The 25,574-nt window shown below is 43.8% G+C and overlaps 1 protein-coding gene across 2 annotated transcripts in view; it reads left to right on the forward strand.

Annotated features, from left to right (window-relative positions):
* The window catches only part of DGKB (diacylglycerol kinase beta), a 784,212-nt gene extending 759,739 nt beyond the window's left edge, over positions 1-24,473 (forward strand). For both annotated transcript variants that reach the window (XM_089654572.1, XM_089654573.1), the window contains one exon: positions 21,024-24,473. In XM_089654572.1, the coding sequence (XP_089510698.1) occupies positions 21,024-21,131 (108 nt within the window). In that variant the 3' untranslated portion in view covers positions 21,132-24,473. The remainder of the gene's footprint in view (positions 1-21,023) is intronic.
* Positions 24,474-25,574: the final 1,101 nt, after the last annotated feature.

A 25,574-nucleotide genomic window follows, 5' to 3' on the forward strand; every position in this document is an offset into this window, starting at 1 on the left:
ATCATGCCTCTGCAAGTCATAGCTGTAACTGTCAATTTTGCAATGTCTCATGGGAAATGTAGTTCCACAACAGCTAGATTTTTTTTTTTATCTGTGTTTTTTCCCCAGAAAAGTGGCATTACCCTTTAACCTCTTGCCGTCCGCCTGCTGTTTATAAACGGCAGGGCGGTGGCACTCCAGGGGCGGGTTGCCGTTCATAAATGGCACCCGCCTTTTCTAGCTGTGCGTGCTCCTTGGGAGCGCACAGCACCGCGATCCAGTGCCCGCTGTGTCCTCCGGACACAGTGAAACACCGATCGTCAGACGGGACCTCTGTATGAGGTCCCGATCATGTGATAACTGATAGGCCAATCAGTGATCACATGCAAAGTAGTAAGCAAGATGTCACTTGTGACATCATTGCTTACTACGTGTGAAATCTGTGAATGATCACAGAGGTCACATGGTACAAGGCTATTCACAACAGCCTTGTACCATGTGACAAGCTGTGACCAATCACAGCTCACACAGTATTTCTCAATGGCTGCAAGAATGCAGACAGAGAGAAAGAGAAATGATTGCTTTTACATCCTATATGCGTGTAAAAGCAATCACTGTAAAAAAAAAAAAAAATCTTCATCACCCCCACAAGTAGTACAGTGTCACCATGGTGACACTGTACTGCTAGGGTGACAGTATGTAAAAAAAAAAAAAAAACCCATAAATAATAATATAAAAAAATAAAATAAAAATGTAAAAAAAATGTTTAAAAATGATAATTTTTGGTTATAAACTAATTTGGCTTATTTTTGTTTTACTAAAAATATAACGGAATAAATTTTGGTCAAGATTTATGATGAAAGATTATTTCTTTGCAAAATTCTATAAGAAAAACACTTTTTAAAAAAAATTTTTGGACATTTTTATTTACATAGCAAAAAAAATAAAAATCCCAGCGGTGAATAAATACCACCAAAATAAAGCTTTATCTGTCTCAAAAAAATGCTAAAAAAATTCATATGGGTACAGTGTTGCATGACCGCGCAATTGTCATTCAAAGTGTGATAGCGCTAAAAGCTGAAAATTGCCCTGGACAGGAAGGGGGTAAAAGTGTCCGGACAGGAAGTGGTTAAAGCTGAACAGGAAACAGCCCCACTGCAAGGGGGAATGTTCAGATTTCCCGGAGATGGGCTTTAATCTTCCTGTGTGTGTTCAGCTGTAACAACCATGCTGATCATGCCAGTGTAGCACCGCGTTAAATAAAACAAGTAAAGTACGTTTCGAGAAATTTTGATATTCGCTGCTAAAGCTTTGCGTCTTTCTACTATTTCAGGCGTTATAACCTGGAGCATAACTTTTGGGCAATCCCACTTTTTGCATACGCTAATTAAGTTTGTTTACCTCGGCATAATTTCTTCCAATTTTACAGCCATCAATATTTTTGTGTGGAAGTGACAACACAATTTACTGCTTGCTTGCTCCCGGCGTGGCAAAACCGCGCGACTTAGGTATAGAACGCCGGAGCCTTTTCTATCTGCGGCTGCTAAGAGCAGGGCTTATACCTGTGAGTAATTTCTAATTAATTTGGGATAATTATGAGTAAAGAGAAAAAAAATTGCACATTTTAATTAAGCTTAAAATAATCCAAACTGTCACTTCCTGCTATCTGTGGAATATATTACTTCTACCGTCTGACACTGAAGGCTTCCAGGCTGGAGCACGACAGTTTTATTAATGTAAGGTCTCGGTGATACCGCTGGAACACAACATGCAAAAATAGTATGAATCATTTACATAATGTTTCCAGCTCTGTCATCTCCACTTTGCGTTCAGGATTAATGATAGTGTCGGCACTTTGCTACAGTGTACCTGAGCCAACTGAGAAGAGAGTTTTGCAGAATTCCTGCGATCTTAAAGGGCCAATAATTGCGAGCGATGCTCCCAATTTTGGGTGTCAGACTTGGGATCTGACCAATACCTCCAATAGCCATAGGTGCCTCATGTCACAACAGGAGGTTTGGGGGCCCTGTGATGGAGGAAAATCCTTTCCTCGGCTATGGAGGAGAGTGAAGGATCTGAGGATCATGGCGGTGTGGGTAGCCATGCAGCTTGCTGAATGACTGAAGGTTATTTCCAGATTGAAAGTGGTCCTCATGGACTAATCCCCTGATGCCCGTAATGCAGCAATTTGATGCTTGCCGTGTGGCCCTTTGGCCCCAGCAGCCAAGATTGTCCCCACATCATGTCCCCAGTCTCCAAACACACCTATAGCATGTCAACAGCTTCTAATCATTTCCTGAAGCATGTCTTTAGTTTCTGACCATCTCCTATAGCATGCATCCAGCCTCTGGCCATCTCCTGTAGCATGTCCCCAGTCTCTAAACATCTCTTGTGGCATACCTACAGTCTCTGATCATCTACTGTAGCTTGTCACTAGTCTCTGACCACTGCCTTTAGAATGTACATAGTCTCTGACCATCTCCTGTAGATTGTCCCCATTCTCTGACCATGTCCAGTAGCATGTCTCAGTTGTTGACCATCTGCTGTAGCCTGTCTCAGTTGCTGACCATCTGCTGTAGCATGTCCCAGTTGCTGACCATCTCCTGTAGCATAGTCTCTGACCACTGACATTCGAATATACATAGTCTCTGACCATCTCCTGTTTATGGTCCCCAATCTCTGACCATGTCCTGTAGCATGTCTCAATTGCTGACCATCTGCTGTAGCATGAGCCAGTTGCTGACCATCTCCTGTAGCATATCCCTAGTCTCTGACCATCTCCTGTAGCATGTCTCCAATCTCTGACCATCTCCTGTAGCATTTTCCAGTCTCTGACCATCTCCTGTAGCATGTCCTCAGTCACTGACCCTTGCCTGTAACATATTTCCAGTCTCTGACCATCTGCTGTAGAATGTCCCCAGTCTCTGATCATCTCCTGTAACATGTCCCAGTCTCTGGTCATCTCCTATAGCATATCCCTAGTCTCTGACCATCTCCTGTGGTATTTCCCCAGTCTTTGACCATCTACTGTAGTGTTTTCCAGTCAATCGCCATCACCTGCAGCATGTTATAGTCAATGACCATCTCCTGTAGCATGCCCCCAGTCACTGACCATCTCCTGTAGCATGTCCCCAGTCACTGACCATTTCCTGTAGTAAGTCCCCAGTCACTGACCATCTCCTGTAGCATGTCCCCAGTCACTGACCCTTGCCTGTAACATATTTCCAGTCTCTGACTATCTGCTGTAGAATGTCCCCAGTCTCTGATCATCTCCTGTAACATGTCCCAGTCTCTGACCATCTCCTGTAGCATATCCCTAGTCTCTGACCATCTCCTGTAGCATGTTCCCAGTCACTGACCCTTGCCTGTAACATATTTCTATTCTCTGACTATCTGCTGTAATATTTTCCAGTCACTGACCATCTCCTGTAGCATTTTCCAGTCACTGACCATCTCCTGTAGCATGCCCTCAGTCATTGACCATCTCCTGTAGCATTTCCCCATTTACTGGCCATCACCGGCAGTTTATCCCCAGTTTCTGATCATCTCCTGTAACATGTCATCAGTCTCTGGCCTTTTGGAGCACATCCCCAGTTTCTGACCAGTGCCTGTAATATGCTCTTGTAGCACTCCTCCAATTTGACCTTCTCCCATAGTACCTACACAATCTCTGACAGTCTTATGTAGAAATCTGTCTATGGCCAGCCAAACTGGTTAAATATAAAAAACAGCAGCAACATCCACAATAACTACATTTTGTATTTTTTGTGTTCATAGTAGTGTAAGAATAACACAAAGAACACCAATATGGGATGAAGCATTGTTTCTTATATACACTATATTGCCAAACGTATTGGGACTCCCATTCAAATCATTGGATTCAGGTGTTCCAATCACCTCAGGTGTATAAAAGAAAGTACCTAGGCATGCAGACTGCTTCTACAAACATTGGTGAAAGAATGGGTCGCTCTCAGGAGCTCAGTGACTCCAAGCGTGGTCCCGTGATAGGTTGTCACCTGTGCAATAAGTCCATCCGTGACATTTCCTGGCTACTAAATATTCCACAGTCAACTGTTGCACTGATGGGCATTGACAGGCATCACTGATGGGCACTGAAAGGCAGCACTGATACATGACACTGATACATGACACTGATATATGGCACTGATAGACAGCACTGACTGGCACTGATAGGTGGCACTGACTGGCACTGTTAGGCGGCACTGACTGGCACTGATAGGCGGCACTGACTGGCACTGATGCACACTGATAGGCGACACTGACTGGCACTGATAGGTGGCACTGATTGGCAGCACTGATAGGTGGCACTGATTGTCATTGATAGGTGGCACTGACTGGCACTGATGGGTGGCATTGAAAGGCAGCTCATATGGGCACTGATATGTGGCATTGATGTGCACTGGTAGGCACTGATATGTGGCATTGATGTGGCACTCATGGGCACTGGCACGTGGCACTGATGGGCACTGGCACGTGGCACTGATGAGCACTGACAGGTGGCACTTCTGGGGCCACACCGATTATCAGGGCACGCTGATCATCAGTGCCCTGGTGATCAGTGTACATGTCCCCTCCTCAGAAAGCCGATTACCGGCTCTCCTCTCCCCTGTCAGCGTGACAGCTCAAGAGGAGAGAAATGCCGATAACCGGCATTTCCATGTTTACATGCGATTAGCTGGAATTGGACACAGCTGATCACATGACCGAGCCGACATCTTCGGCTCTTTCCGTGATCCGCTGTGTCCGAGGGACACAGCGCACCAGCGATCGCCGCGCTGCGCGCTCCCTGAGCCGCGCGTGCGCAGTGAGAATGGTCATATGATGTCCTATCAGAATGAGAGAACCACCTTGCGCCCGTCATTGGACTATAGGGCGGGTGGCAGGTGGTTAAAGTAAAGTTATACCTGGACCTCTTAGCAGTATTGCGGCGCTTCAATTTCAACTTTTGTCACATCACTACTTTTCAAGCCAAGGAGAAGTGGAGATCCTCTAGGGAAGAGTTGGGCAAACTTTTTGACTTGAGGGCCGCAATGGGTTCATATATTGGACCCGGGGGCCGGACCAAGAGTAGATGAATGATGTGTATGTGTCATTCATAGTAAGTATAGTAATATTCCCACATAGTAAGCATAGTAATTCATCCCCCATATAGTAATTCATCCCCCATATAGTAATTAATCCCCCATATAGTAATTCATCCCCCATAGTAATTCATCCCCCATATAGTAATTCATCCCCCATAGTAATTCATCCCCCATATAGTAATTCATCCCCCATATAGTAATTCATCCCCCATAGTAATTCATCCCCCATATAGTAATTAATCCCCCATATAGTAATTCATCCCCCATATAGTAATTCATCCCCCATATAGTAATTCATCCCCCATAGTAATTCATCCCCCATATAGTAATTCATCCCCCATATAGTAATTCATCCCCCATATAGTAATTCATCCCCCATATAGTAATTCATCCCCCATAGTAATTAATCCCCCATAGTAATTCATCCCCCATATAGTAATTCATCCCCCATAGTAATTCATCCCCCATAGTAATTCATCCCCCATATAGTAATTCATCCCCCATAGTAATTCATCCCCCATATAGTAATTAATCCCCCATAGTAATTCATCCCCCATATAGTAATTCATCCCCCATATAGTAATTCATCCCCCATAGTAATTCATCCCCCATATAGTAATTCATCCCCCATATAGTAATTCATCCCCCATAGTAATTCATCCCCCATATAGTAATTCATCCCCCCTATAGTAATTCATCCCCCCTATTAATTCATCCCCCATATTAAGTCCCCAAGTCCCCCCTGTGTCAATTCACTTACCTTTGCTCCGCGCGTTCCTCTCGCCGTGTTCCCGCGCCGCTCCGGTGTAGCATGAAAATCTGTCTCCTATGAGGATCTGTCCCCCTCGACGTATCTGCGCATGTGCCAGTTTCAGGCATTAGCAGCCGATCGGCGATCTTCGGCACATGCGCAGATACGTCAAGGGGGACAGATCCTCATAGGAGACAGATTTTCATGCTACACCGGTCTTCAGGGCGGAATGTGAGAGGAGCCTAGCGGGAGCCTAGCGGGAGCCTAGCTCCGCGGGCCGGATTAAAAGGTCCGCCGGGCCGTATACGGCCCGCGGGCCGTAGTTTGCCCATTGCTGCTCTAGGGTGTAGAAGCTCCCTGCCCAGGAGCCAGATAATTTACATCAATATCAATGCTTTATAGTTGATATAAAGGCAACACGTTGTTTACCTTAAAGTGTTACTAAACCCACAACAGTACAATCAGTCTGTATATGCAGTAAAGCATGCTTGCTATACTCACTGTGGAACCTAAGGGGTTAATCCTCCGCATTGTGTAAAAAGGCTATATGATCCTGCCTTCTCTGCCCCTCTTCTTGTTGAAATGACCACCTGATACAGACTGAACCTGTGGTCACATGCACATGCTCAGTTTGGTGTGTATTGTTAGAGAGGTTTTTTTTTTTTTTCTTGGGAGGGTGAATGTGATCAGCACAGGGCCAATCAGCACTGTCCAGAGAGTAAGAGGTTTCACATCTTCCTAGAGCAGAAGGAAACCTCCTCCTACAAGCTTTAAAAAGTGCCCTGCTGAAGTCACAAGACTGCTATATACTGCTGATGAAAAAAGTATTTAGCAGTTTATATTTACTAAAATAAATTAATTTCCATGTTCTGTGCACTATGGGAGACCAGATATAGTGAATGCAGGGTCCTGGGAGACCGGATATAGTGAATGCAGGGTCCAGGGAGACCGGATATAGTGAATGCAGGGTCTGGGGAGAGCAGATATAGTGAATGCAGGGTCTGGGGAGAGCAGATATAGTGAATGCAGGGTCCGGGGAGACCAGATATAGTGAATGCAGGGTCCGGGGAGACCAGATATAGTGAATGCAGGGTCTGGGGATAGCAGATATAGTGAATGCAGGGTCTGGGGAGACCGGATATAGTGAATGCAGGGTCTGGGGAGAGCGGATATAGTGAATGCAGGGTCTGGGGAGACCGGATATAGTGAATGCAGGGTCCGGGGAGACCGGATATAGTGAATGCAGGGTCCGGGGAGACCGGATATAGTGAATGCAGGGTCTGGGGAGACCGGATATAGTGAATGCAGGGTCCGGGGAGACCGGATATAGTGAATGCAGGGACCAGGGAGACCGGATATAGTGAATGCAGGGTCCGGGGAGACCGGATATAGTGAATGCAGGGTCTGGGGAAACCAGATATAGTGAATGCAGGGTCTGGGGAGACCAGATATAGTGAATGCAGGGTCCGGGGAGACCAGATATAGTGAATGCAGGGTCCGGGGAGACCAGATATAGTGAATGCAGGGTCCGGGGAGACCGGATATAGTGAATGCAGGGTCTGGGGAGACCGGATATAGTGAATGCAGGGTCTGGGGAGACCGGATATAGTGAATGCAGGGTCCTGGGTTTAGTATCACTTTTATGCATTCCCTGCATTAAGGTAAAAATGCCCCAGTAGATTGCCCCCCTCACCTCTATAAATATTTACCTACGTCCTGGTTTGATCCAGCAATGTGCCCATCTGTAGCAGCACTTGTTCAATCTCCCTGCCCCCACAGACAGAGAGACAGCAGCGGGATCCATTGGCTCCTACTGCTGTCAATCAAAACCTGTGAGGAGGGAGCAAAGGGTGGGGCTGAGCCATGCCATGTCTGTCTATGGATGCACACATCCCAGCTCTGGAGCAAGGCTGTAGGTGTGCTACCATAAGAAGCAATTTCCTATGGTGGCACACAGAAAACTGGAGGAGCCGACAGTGCCAGTGGCAGACTGCAGAAGTGGAGGTTTGGGCTGCTCTGTGCATTACCATTGCACAGAGTGGGTAAGTAAAACATGTTTATTATTTTACAAAAATGGAATCCTTTACAAACACTTTAAGATAACAATAACAGTGAGAGAACCCTATGGGTCCAGTTCTATTTTTTCCACTTTCCTTGCTGGCAGAGAACAGTCTTTTCTATTAGGGCTGCGGCTACTTTCTAGGACTTTGCAAACTTTTTGCATTGATGCACCTAGAATGTGATTCAAAGTAAAAGTTTGGTTGGGCATTAACAGTTTGGAACCAAAAAGTATCTGTGTACAAAAAGTAGACGGTCCATTCACTCCGAAAGGACAGGGACTGATGTAAATGTCTTAGCATACCCCATGTAGCTCGCCCCCTGAGGAGCCACTGGTGAACTTAGTCCTATTCTCCCAATTAGTGCACACACTGCTAGGCACACAGCGTTTCCTTCACTTTTTTACAGGATCCAAAGAACAATCAAGGGGTTTCTTTTAGGGTGTTTTATTGGGAATGTTGAATTTGGATAAGATGAGAAAGCATGGGATACCCCAATAAACTGAATGAACTAAATAATTTGAGGACTCCTTAGCTTTCTTGCTGTACTGTGCAAAAGGAATGTCCCACAGGATCTCTATGCTGATGGAGCCTAGTACTCCTTGCAGTGATTAACAGCTGACTTCCCAGTATTAACGTCATTTACTCACATGTAGACTCACATCACAGCTGGACTCTTTCCCATCAACTTCACCCTGGCTCTCTCCAGTGAGCTTCTCTAGACCCGACTTGATTCCAACACTTTAACCCTTTGAGGACCAAGGGACGTATTTGTCCCATGTTTTTAATTGCGTGTATCATCTGATTAAGAACTTAAAACTCTTTTTTTTTGGTTTGAGTCAAAATATTAGTTATCAACAAACAACAAATGGATCTAGCTTTTTGCCAATTATTTCATGAAATGGCTTAGTTACAGCAACTGAAGTGTACGAACTTTAAAAACAAAAAAATTGATTCTTTTGGCGTTCCAAAATCTTACGGTCCTCAAAGGGTTAAGTTTGCAAATAGGCCTTCCAATTAAACCTAGCTGGAATCTTGGTGTCTTTCTAATGGCTCCTTCTACTATTCCACCCTGGAGGAGGAGCCCCCTTCACAGGGGTCTCCTCCAGAAGGACTAGACCGAGGAAGTCTACACTGCTGCCCAAACCTGTGACTATTTATGGGCTCTCCAACCACCTACTGGGCACACCTCCCTTGGGATTGGCCGGAGTCCCATGAAAAAATTCAAACTGCCCACTCTGTTCTTCTTCCCACTATAATTTTAGAATCTTCTAGAATGCAGGGAGGAATAATCAGAGCATCAGCCTGTGAGACACGGAGCAGCCCTAAATAATCAAGCCCTACTCCTCTTATTATAAATTTGCCTACCAGCCTACATTGCAGTAGGAGGGTGCTACACCTACTGTACAAGGTTCTGAAGGAATTACAGTTTTTAATATGGGACATAAGTAAAACATTGGTTTGCAGTGAAAGTTTGAAGCTGTTATAGGAAGTCCATATGCATTTTCGAAACATTTTAGGTCCTCTTCTGAGCTCACAAAAAGAAAATAGCTGTTGTTCCACAGCTCGAAAATATGCAGCAGCAACAACAAACACTAAAACCCTCCCCGACCACATTCGCACAACAGTCCGAGGTGTTGGGACCCAGGAGATTTGCCAAAATAACCTTTCACACTTGAATTTATACTCATTAAATTTTGTTTAGAGAAAGGGAAAAAAATGCTATTTTTGACAGAATTACAAAATGTATGCATCAGATTTAAAGGGGCCCTTAATATGTTAGTAAAACATCATCACATCGACATATATTTTCTGAAATAGGCCATAAAAAATGCATTTGGGGGACCCGAGCGTTTGAAATGTCTCCACATGTGTTAGTTAAAGGGGGGTATTCATGATCTTTTTTCTGAAAAGCACATTTTATAGCGGCGCACTAAGCTTATTCTAAATACTTGGGCCATAGCATAAGTGTCAAAAGCGCTACATTATTTACCATTCCACAGATGAATATGTTGATTGAAAAAAGGGCCCCATTGATTACCGTTCTCTACCGTGTCACGGGATCACAGGTGTCAGGCCAAAATTAATCAAGTAATTACCACTTATGGGATTACCAAATTACTGGTATCATTAATATAGGCCGGGTGGTAAAAACAGCTATTAATGAGCCAACCAAAGGTTTAGGCTACTGCGTTGTGGATTGTACAAACATGTCTCGTTCTTTTTTTTTTTTTTATTCAGTCATCTACACGAACAAACCATTACTTGTGGGTTACAGTATGTCCAGCCAACATTTTTTTTTATGGTTTTGGTTAGGATGGGGAAGGGTCAGAGCACCCTGTTGGGTTTTTACTACTGTGTCAATCTACATCAGGCACAAGACGCCATGACAGTTCGGATGCACGGTCTACCATGGTACTGTGATACACTTTACAAATCAAAAAATAACCAACATGCCATTGGATAAAGATGCAATCAAATGTACTGGACCATGAATCCAGCCTCATCAAGTACAGAAGTGGCAATGAAAAAAGTTCCACAGCCAAAAATATGCTGCCAGGACCATTTGTGGCTGTGGTTCCAATACCACTGTGACGGAGGGTAGGCAGGACAGAACACACAGAGTAGATGGCAAACGCACAAAGCTTTACTGAGACAAACAGGTGACAGTCACGCAATAGAGGGACTTGCGGGGAGGGTAAATTTGCAAGTAAGGGGTAGCAAGGAGGGGCTAAAACACTTATAGTCCAACCCCAAAAGCCAAGGAAGAGTCTCTGTAGCAATTGTAATCCAACAGGGGAGGTGGGGGGTCAGTACAGGAACAGTTCAGGTAAAACAGGGGGAATGCATATACTCACGGATCCGACAGGGTGCCTGGTGTCCCAGGGATAGAAAGTGGAACACAGGTACCTGTTGGAGTCCGGAGCATGCGGGTGGTCTCCCCTTTTGGGCTGAGTCCTCAGGCAGCTGGCAGGCAATCTCTCCCCTGTGCTGGGGGTCTCAGGCAGCTAGCAGGTAATCTCTCCCCTGGACTGAGGGTCTTGGGCAGCTGACCGGCAATCTCGCACTCTCTCCCCTGGTCTGGGGGTCTCTGGCAGCTAGCAGGCAATCTCCCCCTTGGCTCGGGGTCTCTGGCAGCTGGCAGGCAATCCCTCCCCTGGACTGGGGGTCTTGGGCAGCTAGCAGGAAATCTCTCCCCTTGGCCGGGGTCTCTGGCAGCTGGCAGGCAATCCCTCCCCTGGACTAGGGGTCTTGAGCAGCTAGCAGTCAATCTCTCCCCTGTGCTGGGGTCTTGGTCAGCTGTGGGTGCAGTTCCCCGTTTGGCTGGGGGGGTCTGCAGAGTCTGGCTACAAAGGTCCCGCCGCAGCTGGGGCTCCTTCGGTGGCTGGCGCAGTGGTGAACAACGACCTGGAGCGCTTGGCATCAGCTTCTTTAGCTGATGCTGGACGCTACCTGGTCGTCTAGGTAACCAGGGTGGGCCAGAGCTGGCGTGCCTCTCATGAGCGTGGCCTTTGTCCAGGGACTTTTGCAAGCGTGGGAACTTCCCATGCCCATGCTGCGATTGACAGGGCTGAGGTGGCGTCAGCAAGACGCCGTAGCCCGGAACATCCCTGCGGGAGGCTTGTACCTCTCCACGTAGAGGTGTGAGTCTCGCCACCTTCTCCTCTCCGGCCAAGGCCGGGAAGGGAGAAGATAGTAGCAGGGGTGGTGAAAGCTGCACCTCTCATCCCACGGCGGCAGGATGAGAGGTGAAGGGGGAGTCACTGGACCACAGGGAGGAATCGGGCTGGAGACAGGGGACACAGTGAGGGGGCCAGGATGACACTGGATCCCCGGGGACATCAGAGGGACTGGTGCAGGAAATGATTTAGGGCAGTGGAGGACATGCAGCCAGCTGGCCGGGAGGGGGGAAGCCACAGTAATGGAATTTGGCCATTTGGCAGGGGTCCCTATACTGTGACAACCACATACCTAAATCTTTTATTTAAAGGATTTGGGGATATTTCATGTTGTCCTCAAAGCCACATAACACCTCCCCCCAAATCCAACAGTACATTTATTGTTTACTTTTTCTTTTTTTTCCATTGGCACAGATACCCACAGTAGCAGATGGCTCCCCTTTCTATTTTTTGGCGATAGCTTCCCCAACAGCCCCATTGCCTATCAAAGTTCACCTCCCATTGACTTCAAAGGGTCAAAGGTTTTCAAAAAATTTTCTATAGATTTGCCAAACTCACTCGCCCCTATTGATGATTTATATATAGGGAATAACATGGGTTAGGTGCAGCATGGTGCTGCGGCAGTAATAACACTGGGGCCTGGGATGCAGAGACCAATGTATTGAAAAACTTGCTGAACAGTCACAAAAAACAAGCGGGGAGAATGCCCTTCCGGGAACTCACAGTCAATGCAGCGGAGAGTCAGCAGTTGTAGGCCTGAGCTGAAAGCAGTGCCTGGCGAGGGAGGTGGAGTGTGGTGTGGATGGTCCAATCCAAGAGGGAGATTGAACGTAGGAACTAAACTTTCCCTCTGGAACCTTTCCCTACCGCTAGTGATGTCCCTGACGGACAGGTGAACGCTCCCTACACTAGCCACTTCACAAATGGATACCAAAATACTCTGCTTTAGTCAAGATGGCCACCAGGGTCATCTGGATTCAGCGTAGCCAACTGGAACGCTGCTCCAGGGTACTGAGACAACCATAAAGAAGTAAAATTTCTCTTGATTCCTCTTCAGCCCCAGTTAAGTGCTAATCAGTGGCGGACTGACCATTTGGAAACTCGGGCACTGCCTGAGGGTCCAGGGTCAGTAGGGGGCCCCATGAGATGCCCCTGGTACCTTTTTCATAGGCTTTTTTGAGTTTGGGCAAGGACACAGGGGCCCCATGATCCCCTATTGCCTGGGGGCTGTCAGTCCGCCCCTGGTGCTAATGTTTGAGAAAACAGACTGCACCTGTCCACAAACACCAGGGATAGTTGATCCAGGGAATATCCAGTTGCCTCCTGGGGGATCAGGAAGTTTTTTTTTCCCTGCTGGAGCAAATAGGAATATGGTTTTTAGGGGTTTGCCTTCATCTAGATCAACACTGGGTATAGGATCGTGCACATGGTGTTTTTTTTTTTTTTCATCATGTAACATTGAAGATAACTATATATTGGTCTTATGGGCTTAAAATATAGGCAAAGTTGCAGAGTCCCTTTAAGCTTAGTGGACCTTCAAAACAAATTGTATCTGGCGCCAGCTCTTTCCCTTTCCCACAATTGGATATTTGCACTTTTTTAAATTGATTTTTACTTTTTTTGGTGCTGCGGGGCACCACTTCCTTCTTTCTTGCCTAGGCGAGAATTATGTTGCACCAAATACAATTGTGCAAAGTTGTGCTGGAGGGCCCTGCATGGCCTTCAGTACCCAGCACAGAATTTTGGCAAATTTGCGCATGTACGAGTGTGCCCATGAATTAGGAAGGTACAGAACTTTGGTTCAGTTTGCGCATGTGCCAAACAATTGACACGTGCAGACTGAACATTTTCCATACACCTTCCTAAAGACGCCATGATCGTGCACCTGCACATATTTCCCACAGGGCACTGACAAAGAAGACCCGAAGAAAGGGCAGAGCATGCACCAGAATATCAAAGATTGTGGTCCCAGTAATGAGGGCCAGCAGAAAGAGGACCAAAGTTCCTCTTTAAAGTGTATTCATAGCCCAATGTTAGGTTAGTTTTGAATAGAATAGCAAAGTGTTAAACCCCCATGTAAGTTAATGTTTTACTATCTGTGACCTTCTAAGAAAATTTCCCTTCACTTTCTGTCTTGAAGACCGAACAGGAAGTGAGTGAAAATCTCCCCAAAGTGAGGGAATTCCCATTTTAGAAAGTTGTCCCATTTTAGACATGTATCCACGATGGAACATTTCACCTCACTCTTTGCTCTCATGACAACTCCTAAATTTCGATTTCTCCTTACTTTTTGTCTCAGCAGCAATGGTCACCTAGACAAACAAAGAGGATAAATTTCCCTAGTGGACACACAGAGAGCTATACAAACTTGGCAGAGGGTCTAACCCTTCCCTACATTGTCCAAACCTAAAACATTTTTTTTTCATATACACATAATTATTTTCTTTTCTACTAAAAATGTTTGGCACCCAGAACGAGCCTCTTATCTTTCAGCCATGACTGATGGTATAAAAATGATGACAAATAGAAGATTGAATATCATTGTAGACTGGATATTATTTTAGATTGAATATCATTTAATTATGTGCTTAATGATTTACCAAAATGAATATGCAGTTCCTCATTTGAATATTAATTAGCGTTGTGTTTGATAAGTGAAGTGTAAAACAAATATGGAATACCTCATTGGTAATTTGCACAAGTTAATTTTGGAGTCTCCTTTACTGGTTATGGAAGAACGAATCCCATGGAGGACCGGCTACATGTGTGAAGCACAGTTGATCAGAACAGGCTCCATACACAACAGGCGTTCAAGTCAAACTTTTAATTTTAGAGGTAAAAAATGGGATGGCGGTACTACACACAGTAGTAAGTGGCAAGTGTGTCCTATTACTGCTAGGCAGCGCACATGTCGCGGGTCAGTCCAGAGACCGCTAATCAAGATGGTAGACAACAGTGTCAGTGCGTGCATGGAACAGCGTGTGATGATGAAGTGTCTTGTGAACGTAGGCGCAAAACAACGGATATCTACAGAAGACTTCAAGCACGCTACGGTGATGAGTCGCTCAGCCACAGTAAGACATTTGATTGGTGTAAATGTTTCAAAGATGGCCGTATGTCCGTCAGTGATGATCCCAGCCGTGGTAGTTCCCAGCCCACAGCAGTCATTCCTGTCAACATTCAGCATGTGGAACGCCTGGTACTGGATAATCGACGCAAAACCGGTTGTGAAATTGTACAAGAGACAAATCTTTCTGTGGGAACGGTGAACACAATGATGGCGAAGTGAAGTCGGCTGTCCTAGGATGGTTCAGGCATACTGACAAATCTTTCTATGTCAAAGCTTTCCAGGCATTAGTTAAACCCTGGGATAAGTGTATAAATGTATCAGGGGAGTATGTAGAAAAATAAATGCAGTTTCCACTCTTTAATTTTTTTCTTTTTTTATATAAACTCAAAAGTACCGGTTTGACTTGAATGCCCCTCGTATACAAGAAGAGGGGGTAACATTGGCGAATACAGAGAGGTAGTCATATTGAGGTTTATGGTAATTCTGTCATAGAAGAAATGCATGCTCTGCTATTGCTGATTCCTTCTGAAGATACTAGATTGCTGGCAATCATGCTGTACCTCTTAGGTCAAAAAAGTTGGAGAAAGGTCAAAACCTCTAATCTGCATGCTTTTTCCCAGAAACCCAAAGTACTGGAACAAGAGGCCCAACATGACAGTTGGACAACTAGTATTTATAGCATCCATGTTTTTCTCCGAAGATTACCTGTAAAGTGGAGATGTAGTCAGGCTATGGACGATAAAATACGTTGCTCAAAAAAATGAAAGGAACACTTTAAAAACACATCAGATCTCAATGGGGAAAAATCTCCTGCTGGATATCTATACTGATATGGACTGGGTGATGTGCTAGGAATGTAAGGATTCCCCATCGTTTGATTTTCAGGGTGTCTTTGAATTCAGTCCCCTGTAGGTTGATAATTTTCATTTCCATCAAAGTGAAAACATGATGCAGCAGGCGAGTCCGTTTTGCTAAAATTTCGATGCAGAAACTCAAAATGGTACTCAGTAGTTTGTATGGCCCCCACATGCTTGTATGCATGGCTGACAACATTGGGGCATGCTCCTAATGAGACCATGGATGGTGTCCTGGCGTATTTCCTCCCAGATCTGGACCAGGGCATCACTGAGCTCTTGGACAGTCTGAGGTGCAACTTGACAGTGTCGGATGGACTGAAACATGATATCCCAGAGGTGTTCTATTGGATTTAGGTCAGGCGAGTGTAGGGGCCATTCAATGGTATCAATTCCTTCATCTTCCGGGAACTGCCTGCATACTCACGCAACATGAGGCTGGGCATTGTTGTGCACCAGGAGGAAGTCAGGACCCACTGCACCAGCATAGGGTCTGACAATGGGTCCAAGGATTTCATCCTGATACCTAATGGCAGTCAAGGTGCCTTTGTCTAGCCTGTAGAGGTCTGTGTGTCCCTCCATGGATATGCCTCCCCAGACCTTCACTGACCACCACGTGACACCAAAACAGTCATGCTGAACGATGTTACAGGCAGCATAATGTTCTCCACAGCTTCTCCACATCCTTTCACATCTGTCACATGTGCTCAGGGTGAACCTGCTCTCATCTGTGAAAAGCACAGGGCGCCAGTGCCGGACCTGCCAATTCTGGTGTTCAGCTCTATGGTTCTGGGCAGTGAGCACAGGGCCCACTAGAGGATGGTTTGCTCCCACACTCCAAAGACATGCTGGTGGGTTAATTGTCTCCCGTCTAAATTGTCCCTAGTATGTGTATGTATGAATGTGAGTTAGGGACCTTAGATTGTACGCCCCTTGAGGGTTAGGGACTGATGTGAATGTACAATATATATGTAAAGCGCTGCATAAATTGATGGCGCTATATAAGTACCTGAAATAAATAAATGTCGGGCCCTCAGGTGCTTTCAGTCCTGGTCAGTGCACGGGATGCTCTGTAGACTCCCCTACAGATCAGTGCAGACTGCAAACAGACTAAATGTAAACAACGCAATGCTTTCACTAGCCTGGGCCTGACCTGACAGCTGTAAAAGCATGCAGAAAAAAGAGGAGGTGGTAAGGGGTTATATTTGCAAAGTTGCTTGATATCCCTGCATATATTAAAAGAGCTAATGTGTTGTAAAAGTACATTTTATCCTTTAAAGCCGAAGTCAGTAGCGACTGGTGATCCTTTTATTCCAATACCTTTTCAAGAAAATGACACAATCCAAAAAAATAGTTGAAAGCTCCATTTTCCGTTTTAATGATTACCCTATCCATGACATACTTTCCTATTCAATACGGCTAATATATGGCACAGAAAAAAAAAAGAAGACATCCATTTTTACATTGCAAATGTCAGCTATGCACTTTAAAAAGAAATATATTTTGCAGCCTCTAACGAAGTGGCATCTTGTCCCCGAGAAGAGCCTTTTCCACATTGGCCACGATACCTCTGACAACTGATATTTAATAAATGACGGATCATGGATTACTTGTAGGTGCATCAAGAAAAATGTCTCCTAATACTTTTGATAAACGTTATCGCCTCTCCAGCCCATCGGCAACGTGTAACCTTTTTATTACGTAATTAGGGACATCGATTATGGTGCAACCATGTATCTTAAAGTCACAGGGAAAATGCCAGATTGATAATCACTTTCAATTAGCTCTGAGCTAAGTAGGCACTCATAAAATGTCTTCCTTCTTTAATTTTGAATTAGGAAACGTCGTCGACATAATCTTTTTGGAGCGCCTATAATTTTAGGTAGTTTACGGCAAAGTAAATCAAAGCTTGTGTCATTGTCCTAATCTGTACAATGGTTTTCACAGAGTGAACTTATTACTGCCTCATTAGCTGATGAGACATTTTTGGTGGCCTTTGAGGCGCACTAACCTTTCCAGGTTGGGTACGTGTCCATTACCTAGTATATAAAGTAACACAAGTCAACTAATTCAAATATATATGTTAACCCAAACACTAAAATCTTGTATAAGTTTTAATATGTTCCTGTTATTTCAAAAGTTGTTTCAGGCTTTTAAAAGGGTGTGCCTGGGCCCATCTTGATCACCCCGTGTGGTGCAGATTCCTCCTGATGCCCAGGTACTCCCCAGTGTGCCCTACTGAAGTGCTTCCAACTTTGCTCCTCTCCTGCTGGCTGCTGCGGGGGATGTTTCAGGATGGGGAGCGGGAGAAGGGGCTGGAAAGTATATAATTTACTGGCCTCTTCCTTTTCTGAATGAACCGACCGGTACCGGTTGATCGTGTCATTTCATAATGGAAGCATAGCAAACTCTGTTTACTATGCTTCGGTTTGGAAATGGACAGGAAGCCTTAGAGAACATCCCATTTTTTCACTGTCCAGTGCAGCTGAGGCTGCAGAGAAAGGGACATCAAGGGTCTGTTTAGACCCCCGATATTTCACAAAAGCCCCCCTCCTCAAAAGGGCTTCTAAAAAATAGTGAAAAAAAAAATTGTAAAAAACAATAAAAATGTAAATAAAAATGTAAAAGATTGTAAGCTCCAAGGAGCAGGGACCCCCTATCCCTCTTGTATTGAACTGTATTGTTGCTGTATTGTCTCCCTTTGTAAAGCGCTGAGCAAACTATTGGCGCTATATAAATCCTGTATAATAATAATAATAATAATAATAATAAATGGATAAAAATAAAAAACTACCGATGCCTCCCACTGTCCGACTGACACCGTCCATATTTTTATACATTTGAAAGTGTTTGTTTACATTTATATATATATATATATATATATATATATATATATATATGTGTATGTATGTATATATGTATGTGTGTATATATATATATATATCTCCTTACAATCTAGATATATATATCCTAGATTGTAAGCTCGAAAGAGCAGGGCCCTCGAACCCCTCGTATACTGTTTTGTTACTGTATTGTCTCATGTACTGTCCCCCACTACTCTGTACAGTGCTGAGCAAACTTTTTGGCGCTATATAAATACTGTATAATAATAATAAAAAATATATATATATACATATATATCAGGTAAAATAGGTATTGAACATGTCACCATTTTTCTAGGTAAATATATTTCTAAAGGTGCTATTGACATGAGATTTTCACAATATCGATAACAAGCCATGCAATCCATACATACAAAGAAACTAAAACAAATCAGTTCAGAAATTAAGTGATGTGTCATAAAATGGAATTACACAGGGAAAAATTATAGGACACACTTACTGAATTTTTTTAATACTTCGTACAAATTCCTTTGTTGGTAATGAAAGCTTCAAGCCGCCTCCTATATGGAGAAACTAGTCACATGCATTGCTCACGTGTGATTTTGGCCCATTCTTCCACAGTCTTCAAATCTTGAAGATTCCATTGGACTCTTCTATGAACTCTGATCTTTAGTTATTTCCATAGATTTTCTACTGGATTCAAGTCAGGTGATTGGCTGGGCCATTCTAGCAGCTTTATTTGCTTTTTTTGTGAAACCCATTGAGAGTTTCCTTGGCTTTGTGTTTGGGATCATTGTCTTCCTGACCACCCTTGTTTCATCTTCATCATCCTAGGAGATGGCAGCAGATTTTTATCAAGAATGTCTTGGCACATTTTTCAATTCATCTTTCCTTCAATGATATGAAGTTTGCCAGTACTGTATGCTAAAAAACAGCCCCAAACCATGATGTTCTCACCGCCATGCTTCACTGTTGGGATGGTGTTTTTGGGGTGATGTGCAGTGCCATTTGACCTCCAAACACAGTGTGTAATATGGCATCCAAAGAGTTAAATGATGGTCTCATCTGACCAGACTATATTCCCCCAGTATTTCACAGGCTTGTCTAAATGCAGCAAACTGTAAATGAGCTTCAACATGCTTTTTCTTCAACAATGGAATCTTGTATGGTGGGCATGCATACAGGCCATGGCGGTTGACTGTATTATTGTTTTCTTTATAGTAATTGTATCTGATACTTCCAGGACATTCTAAAGCTTCCAAGTGGTCCTTGGCTCTTGGACAATTCATCTGATAATTCTTTTCACTCCTCTGTCAGAAATCTTGCTAGGAGCACCTGGTCATGGTCGGTTTATTGTGAAATGATGTTCTTTCCACTTCCGGATTATGACTCCAACAGTGCTCACTGGAACATTCAGAAATTTAGAAATCCTTCTGTGACCAATGCCATCAGTATGTTTTGCAACAATAAGGTTGCAAAGGTATTGAGAGAGTTCTTTGCATTTATCCACCATGAGATGTGTCACCTCGGTAATGAGACACCTTTTTATAGACCATAAATTGAGAGTTCATTTGCACTGACAAGGGGCAGAATTGCTTTCTCATTACTGATAAGTTTCAGCTGGTGTCTTGTATTTCCATGCTTTTTTGCACCTCCCTTTTTTCATGTGTTCAATACTTTTTCCCTGTGCCATTCCATTTTATTACACATAGCTTAATTTCTGAACGTATTTGTTTGTTTTCTTTGTATGTATAGATTGCATGGGTTGTTACCAACATGTGGTGAAAACATTTCATGTCAATAGCATCTTTAGAAATATATTTACCTAGAAAAATGGTGATGTGTTTAATAGCTATTTTACCCGCTATATGTACAGTATACAGTATATACACACACATAGATGTGTGTACAGGGGCGGACTAACCATTTGGAAACTCGGGCACTGCCCGAGGGCCTGAGGTCAGTAGGGGGCACCATGAGATGCCCCTGATACCTTTTTCATAGGCTTTTTTGAGTTTGGGCAAGGACACAGGGGCCCCACGATCCCCTATTGCCCGGGTGCCCCACGAGTTGTCAGTCCACCCCTGTGTGTGTGTTTGAGCTTTGGGGTGCACAAGGTAATGCAATAGGCTGCACACACCTATGCTGGCTCCAGCTTGGCCCAAACAAACGTTTAAAGTGAAAATAAACCCGGAGTCAGGTGTTAATGTCAACAAAGGCCCAGGACTCCGACGGTTCTGCAATGCAAAAATGGGGCCCGAGGTCAGTAGGGGGCACCATGAGATGCCCCTGGTACCTTTTTCATATGCTTTTTTTGAGTTTGGGCAAGGACACAGGGGCCCCATGATCCCCTATTGCCCGGGGGCCCCATGAGTTGTCAGTCCACCCCTGTGTGTGTGTTTGGGGTGCACAAGGTAATGCAATAGGCTGCACACACCTATGCTGGCTCCAGCTTGGCCCAAACGTTTAAAGTGAAAATAAACCCGGAGTCAGGTGTTAATGTCAACAAAGGCCCAGGACTCAGACGGTTCTGCAATGCAAAAATGGGGCCACCGCTGCAGTTGTTGAGCTGCAACATGTGAGGGGCCCTAACCATTCCCAGCGCTAAAATAAAAAATGTTTTTGTATTACATACACTTTGAAAATATCATTTCTGATTCTATTACTCTTTGTTACTTTTCTAGATCAAGATTACTCACAAAAACCAAGCCCCCATGCTGATGGGACCTCCCCCGAGGAACAGCCTCTTCACCTCTTTCATCAAAGGAACAATGACCAGGAACAAAGAATGAATGCTTGCTAAAATCTGTACACATTCAATGAAGACGATGGTATCTTGACCTATACCCGTGGGCTTCTTAAATACCAGTACTTTGAATAATGAGATTGATTATACTTTTTTTTTTACTTTACCGTTAAATTATAATTTTATTTATTGTAATAGTTTTTTTTTTAAGTTGTTAAGCATGTGCAGTCAGTGTTAATTTATATACAACAACATGACAGCCTATGAATCTGCATGCATTTTATTTAATCGGTAACACATTTGAATGCTGAATTGTACCAATCCACGGTGCACCCTAGACGTGGTGCAAGTGCAACCCTGTATAGTTTATAGAAGATCTTTCATTGAGATATGAACAACATGAATTTTCTCAACTCTTGTGCCCTATGTATGCTAATGGTGCAGGCTTTAGCAGAAGCACAAGTGAAATAAATAATCCATATTTTTAAGATGTTGCTGACAAAAGAAGTTGAAACACAAAAATGATTTGCCTTCCTTCTAATTAGGAAATATACATTCCGGGGAAAATGAAACATTTTAATAGAATAATTAATATTTATCTTTTTGGGTAGGATCTAGCTCCATAAAGTAGTCAAAGAGATTGTAAGCTCTGAAGAGCAGGGCCCTTCTGTTGTAATGTACTGTTTCCCTTAATTTTGTAAAACGCTTAGAAAACTGTTGGCGCTATTTACATTCTGTAAAATAATAATATTAATTATAATAATATGAGAGTGGGCTGGAAACTAAGCACTGAGAAGGAAAATATTCCTTTCGATTCTGACTGAAGCCAGTTAAACACTGCCATTATTTATTTCAGGGATTGCAGAGTATCCCCAACATCCCTTTAGGTCAGGGTTAGCAAACTCCATTTCATCGTGGGCTGCATCAACATTATGGTTGACCTCAAAGGGGTGGTTGTATCTGTAAGACTAAATGTCCAGAGCACCCCACCCCCATTATATCAGATGTCAAGAACCCAACCACCATCAGAAGTCAAGAGTCCTCCCCCCCTCTTATATCACAGTGCATCCCCCTTATCTTGTGCTGGGGCAGAGCTGGGAAGCAGAAAGTGCAGAGTCTGGAGGAGGACCAGAGGAGGGCTGGAGTCAACGTAATGCTGAATGACCAGGGGAGGAGGAGACAAAAGGGGGTGCTCTGGCTGCACAGATAGATGCAGATCTTTAGGAGGAGTTCTGCCCTCCTCTCTACTATCAAATGCTGAGACAAGGTGAGGCGGAGACTAGGGGGGTGCCACAACTGCAGGAGAGGTGCTAGGGCTAAACAAACGGGCCTAGCTGGCTGTATTTTGCCCATGGGCCTTGTGTTTGAGATATGTGCTTTAGGTGTAAAAAAACGCCCTCTAAGAAGATTGATCTGCAAAAGCTATACATTTTTCAGTTTGCCCCTCTTTTGTATGTTCTGCAATGACTATTGGCTTCCTACTTTACATCTCAACCTTACAAAATTACATCTAGAGTGTTGGCCGGGATTCCAAATTAGTCACGCACTTTTGTATGTGAACATGGACAGTTAGCTGCTGTTATTGCACAAGTTAGTTTTACTTACAGCCCCCATCAACCAAATACAAATGGCCTTAAGCCACTGCAAAATAAAATTTTTACAAAATTTTTACAAAATTGTTTGCAAAAATGCCAACATATTTAACTTAGCCTTGCTTTCAATGATTCCAGGAGGCTTGCATGACCTCATTATGCCACCCAGAAGAGCTGGATGCTCAAAATCACATGAGAATGAGTTCCTGGGATCTGTTTCAAGGAAGTTCAAATGCTTAGCTCTTTAGTAACATCACCCAAGTCTACCAAATCCATTTGCTTTTTTGAGCCATTTGTAGTTAGGGGTGGGAGCTGTGAATAATAGGCTTGTTGTTTATATGAAATGGTATTGGGGTTCTGTTTGTATTCAGTTTGAATTCTTAGTATTTAAAGGCAGGGCATTTTTTCTCATAGTATAGGTGCAGGAACCCTCCCTTTCCAAGTTACTCCTGTCTCTACCACTGGAGCATTTTTCCTTGGCTCCACCCCCTACCCAACTCCCAGTACCATCCATTTAGAGAATACAGAAACAAGTATCATTTTGTAGTGCTAAATAATTTGTATGGTATTTGTTAATGATAACAAGAAAAGCATCAAAATAGATCCCCTGCAACTAGCAATAATGGACCCCCAACATCTATAGACTCTCCAGCAGCCAGCAACAATAGATCCCTCCCAGCAACAATTGACCCCCCCCAGCAACATAAGATCTACCCAGGGGCGGACTGACCATTTAGACACTCGGGCACTGCCCGAGGGCCCGGGGTCAGTAGGGGGCCCCATGAGATGCCCCTGGTACTTTTCATAGGCTTTTTTAGGTGTGGCTTTAGTGTGGGCAAGCACACAGGGAACCCATGATTTCCTATTGCCCCGGGGGCCCCATGAGTTGTCAGTCCGCCCCTGGATCTATCCCTAGCAATAATAGATCCCGCACTAGCAACAATAGACCTCCATAGCAACAGTAAACCCCCCACAAATATAGATCCCCTCCAGCATTAATATAACCCACAGCAGCCAGCATCAATAGACCCTGCAGCACACACCAGCACCCCTTGCTATTACATACATTCAGGTATCATTGGTCATGATTTGAAATATGCAAATGTTGGTGTGCATTATTGTACTCCATAAAACATCATATTTCTAGAATCTTTCTACCGCAGGAGAGTGTGATTAACATTTACTTTATTACTCATAGGACCATCAATAGTTGACAAAGACTAACATGCGATAAAGTGCAATCAAGCAGGTTGTGTTGTTTGATTTATGCCAGCCTGATGGCTCCGGGAGCCCTGTTCATAATAATTTAGACTTTTTGACAGTAAAGGATGGATTTTGTAATCCTTAAAGGGAACCTTCACTTTTCCCATTCAGGGCAATGTAAAAGGTTTACTTTATAGTGTCCCCAATTGTTTTTTGCCTCTCTTTGTTATAGCCCTTTGTGCTGAATATTCAGGTTGGAAATCCCAACACCACCATATTTGACCAAAGCCAAAGTCACAGATTCAAAGTCCTAATTTTGGTATTAAAAAACAATTACCCTTTAGATATAAAAGAACAGCACACATATCTCAGCACAGGACAGGTGGAACTCCCAGTACAGTCACCCTAGAGACTAGAATGCTGCATTTCGTACAGCCAGCTGCCTATAATTTGACCTCCAGCTCTGTGTCTACTTATTGAAAAGTCATTTTCTGTACATGTTTTCCACCATTGTGTATGACCTAGGGCACAGATTAATGGCGCTGTGTCTGGATGAAAACCCAATTTTCCTTGTATTTTTTTTTTTTTTTTTTTACAACAAGGGGGAGATTTACTAAAAACTGGAGCACTCTGGTGCAGCTGTGCATGGCAGCCAATCAGCTTCTAACTTCAGCTTGTTCAATTAAGCTTTGAAAATAAAACATAGAAGCTGATTGGTTTCTACATAGAGCTCCACCAGATTTTGCACACTCAAGTTTTAGTAAATCTTCCCCTGTCACTTTAATTTTTAAAAAGTTATTAAAGTGGACTGAAGAAAAGCTGGACAGGCTGTATACTAATTTCAAGCTGTCCATTGCTGCCCTCAGTGTGGTTCAATTCCAATTTACTCCCCTCTCTTCCTTGTGTTACAATGTGTCACTGTTGTCTAAAAGTATATAAACCAAGTCCTACATAGTTAGTCTGGTTGAAAAAAGATACCCAGTTCAACCAACAGAAGCAAAAACAAGTATACAATCCTATATACACAATCCTATACCCACAGTTGATCCAGAAAAAGGTATAAAAAACCTCAGCAAAACAGGATCCAATTTACTCCGGCAGGGGAAAAATTCCTCCTTGATCCCCCTGAGAGGCAATTGAATATTTCCTGGATAAACTTTACCTTCATAAATTAGCATTCAGTTATATTAAGTGGACCTGGGAAAGAATCCAGATCTTTTTTAACCCACTGAGCTTGCCAGAACCAACTCTTAAGGGAGTCTATTCCACATTTTCACAGCTCTTACTGTGAAGAAACCTTTCTGTGTTTGGAAGTTAAATCTCTTCTCCTCCAGACGTAAAGAGTGCCCCTTGTCCTCTTTGATGACCTTAAAGTGAATACCTCTGCACCAAGTTCACTATATGAACCACTGATGTATTTATACATGTAGCACTACCCCCTTAGGAGTTGCTTAAGTTTTGGGTCCCCCTATAGTCCAGCACAGCCAGGCAGCACGTATTCCCACACCGACATGCATTCAGCAGTCAGTAATCAGTCCTTAAGCTTGTTTTTTGGATTTTATTACGGGGATGTCAACTTGAATAGGGTAAGGGGTGTACGGGATGGCCAATGGAACTGAGAAACCGAGGACAACTTCCTGAACTATGTACAAGTGGTTACAGTCAAAGGTCTATTTTGGAGAGCTAGCCAGAAT

This window comes from Staurois parvus, unplaced genomic scaffold (assembly GCF_062004578.1).
Source record: "Staurois parvus isolate SC_StPar_1 unplaced genomic scaffold, SC_StPar_1.0 ptg000779l, whole genome shotgun sequence".
In the NCBI taxonomy this organism is placed as follows: Eukaryota; Metazoa; Chordata; class Amphibia; order Anura; family Ranidae; genus Staurois; species Staurois parvus.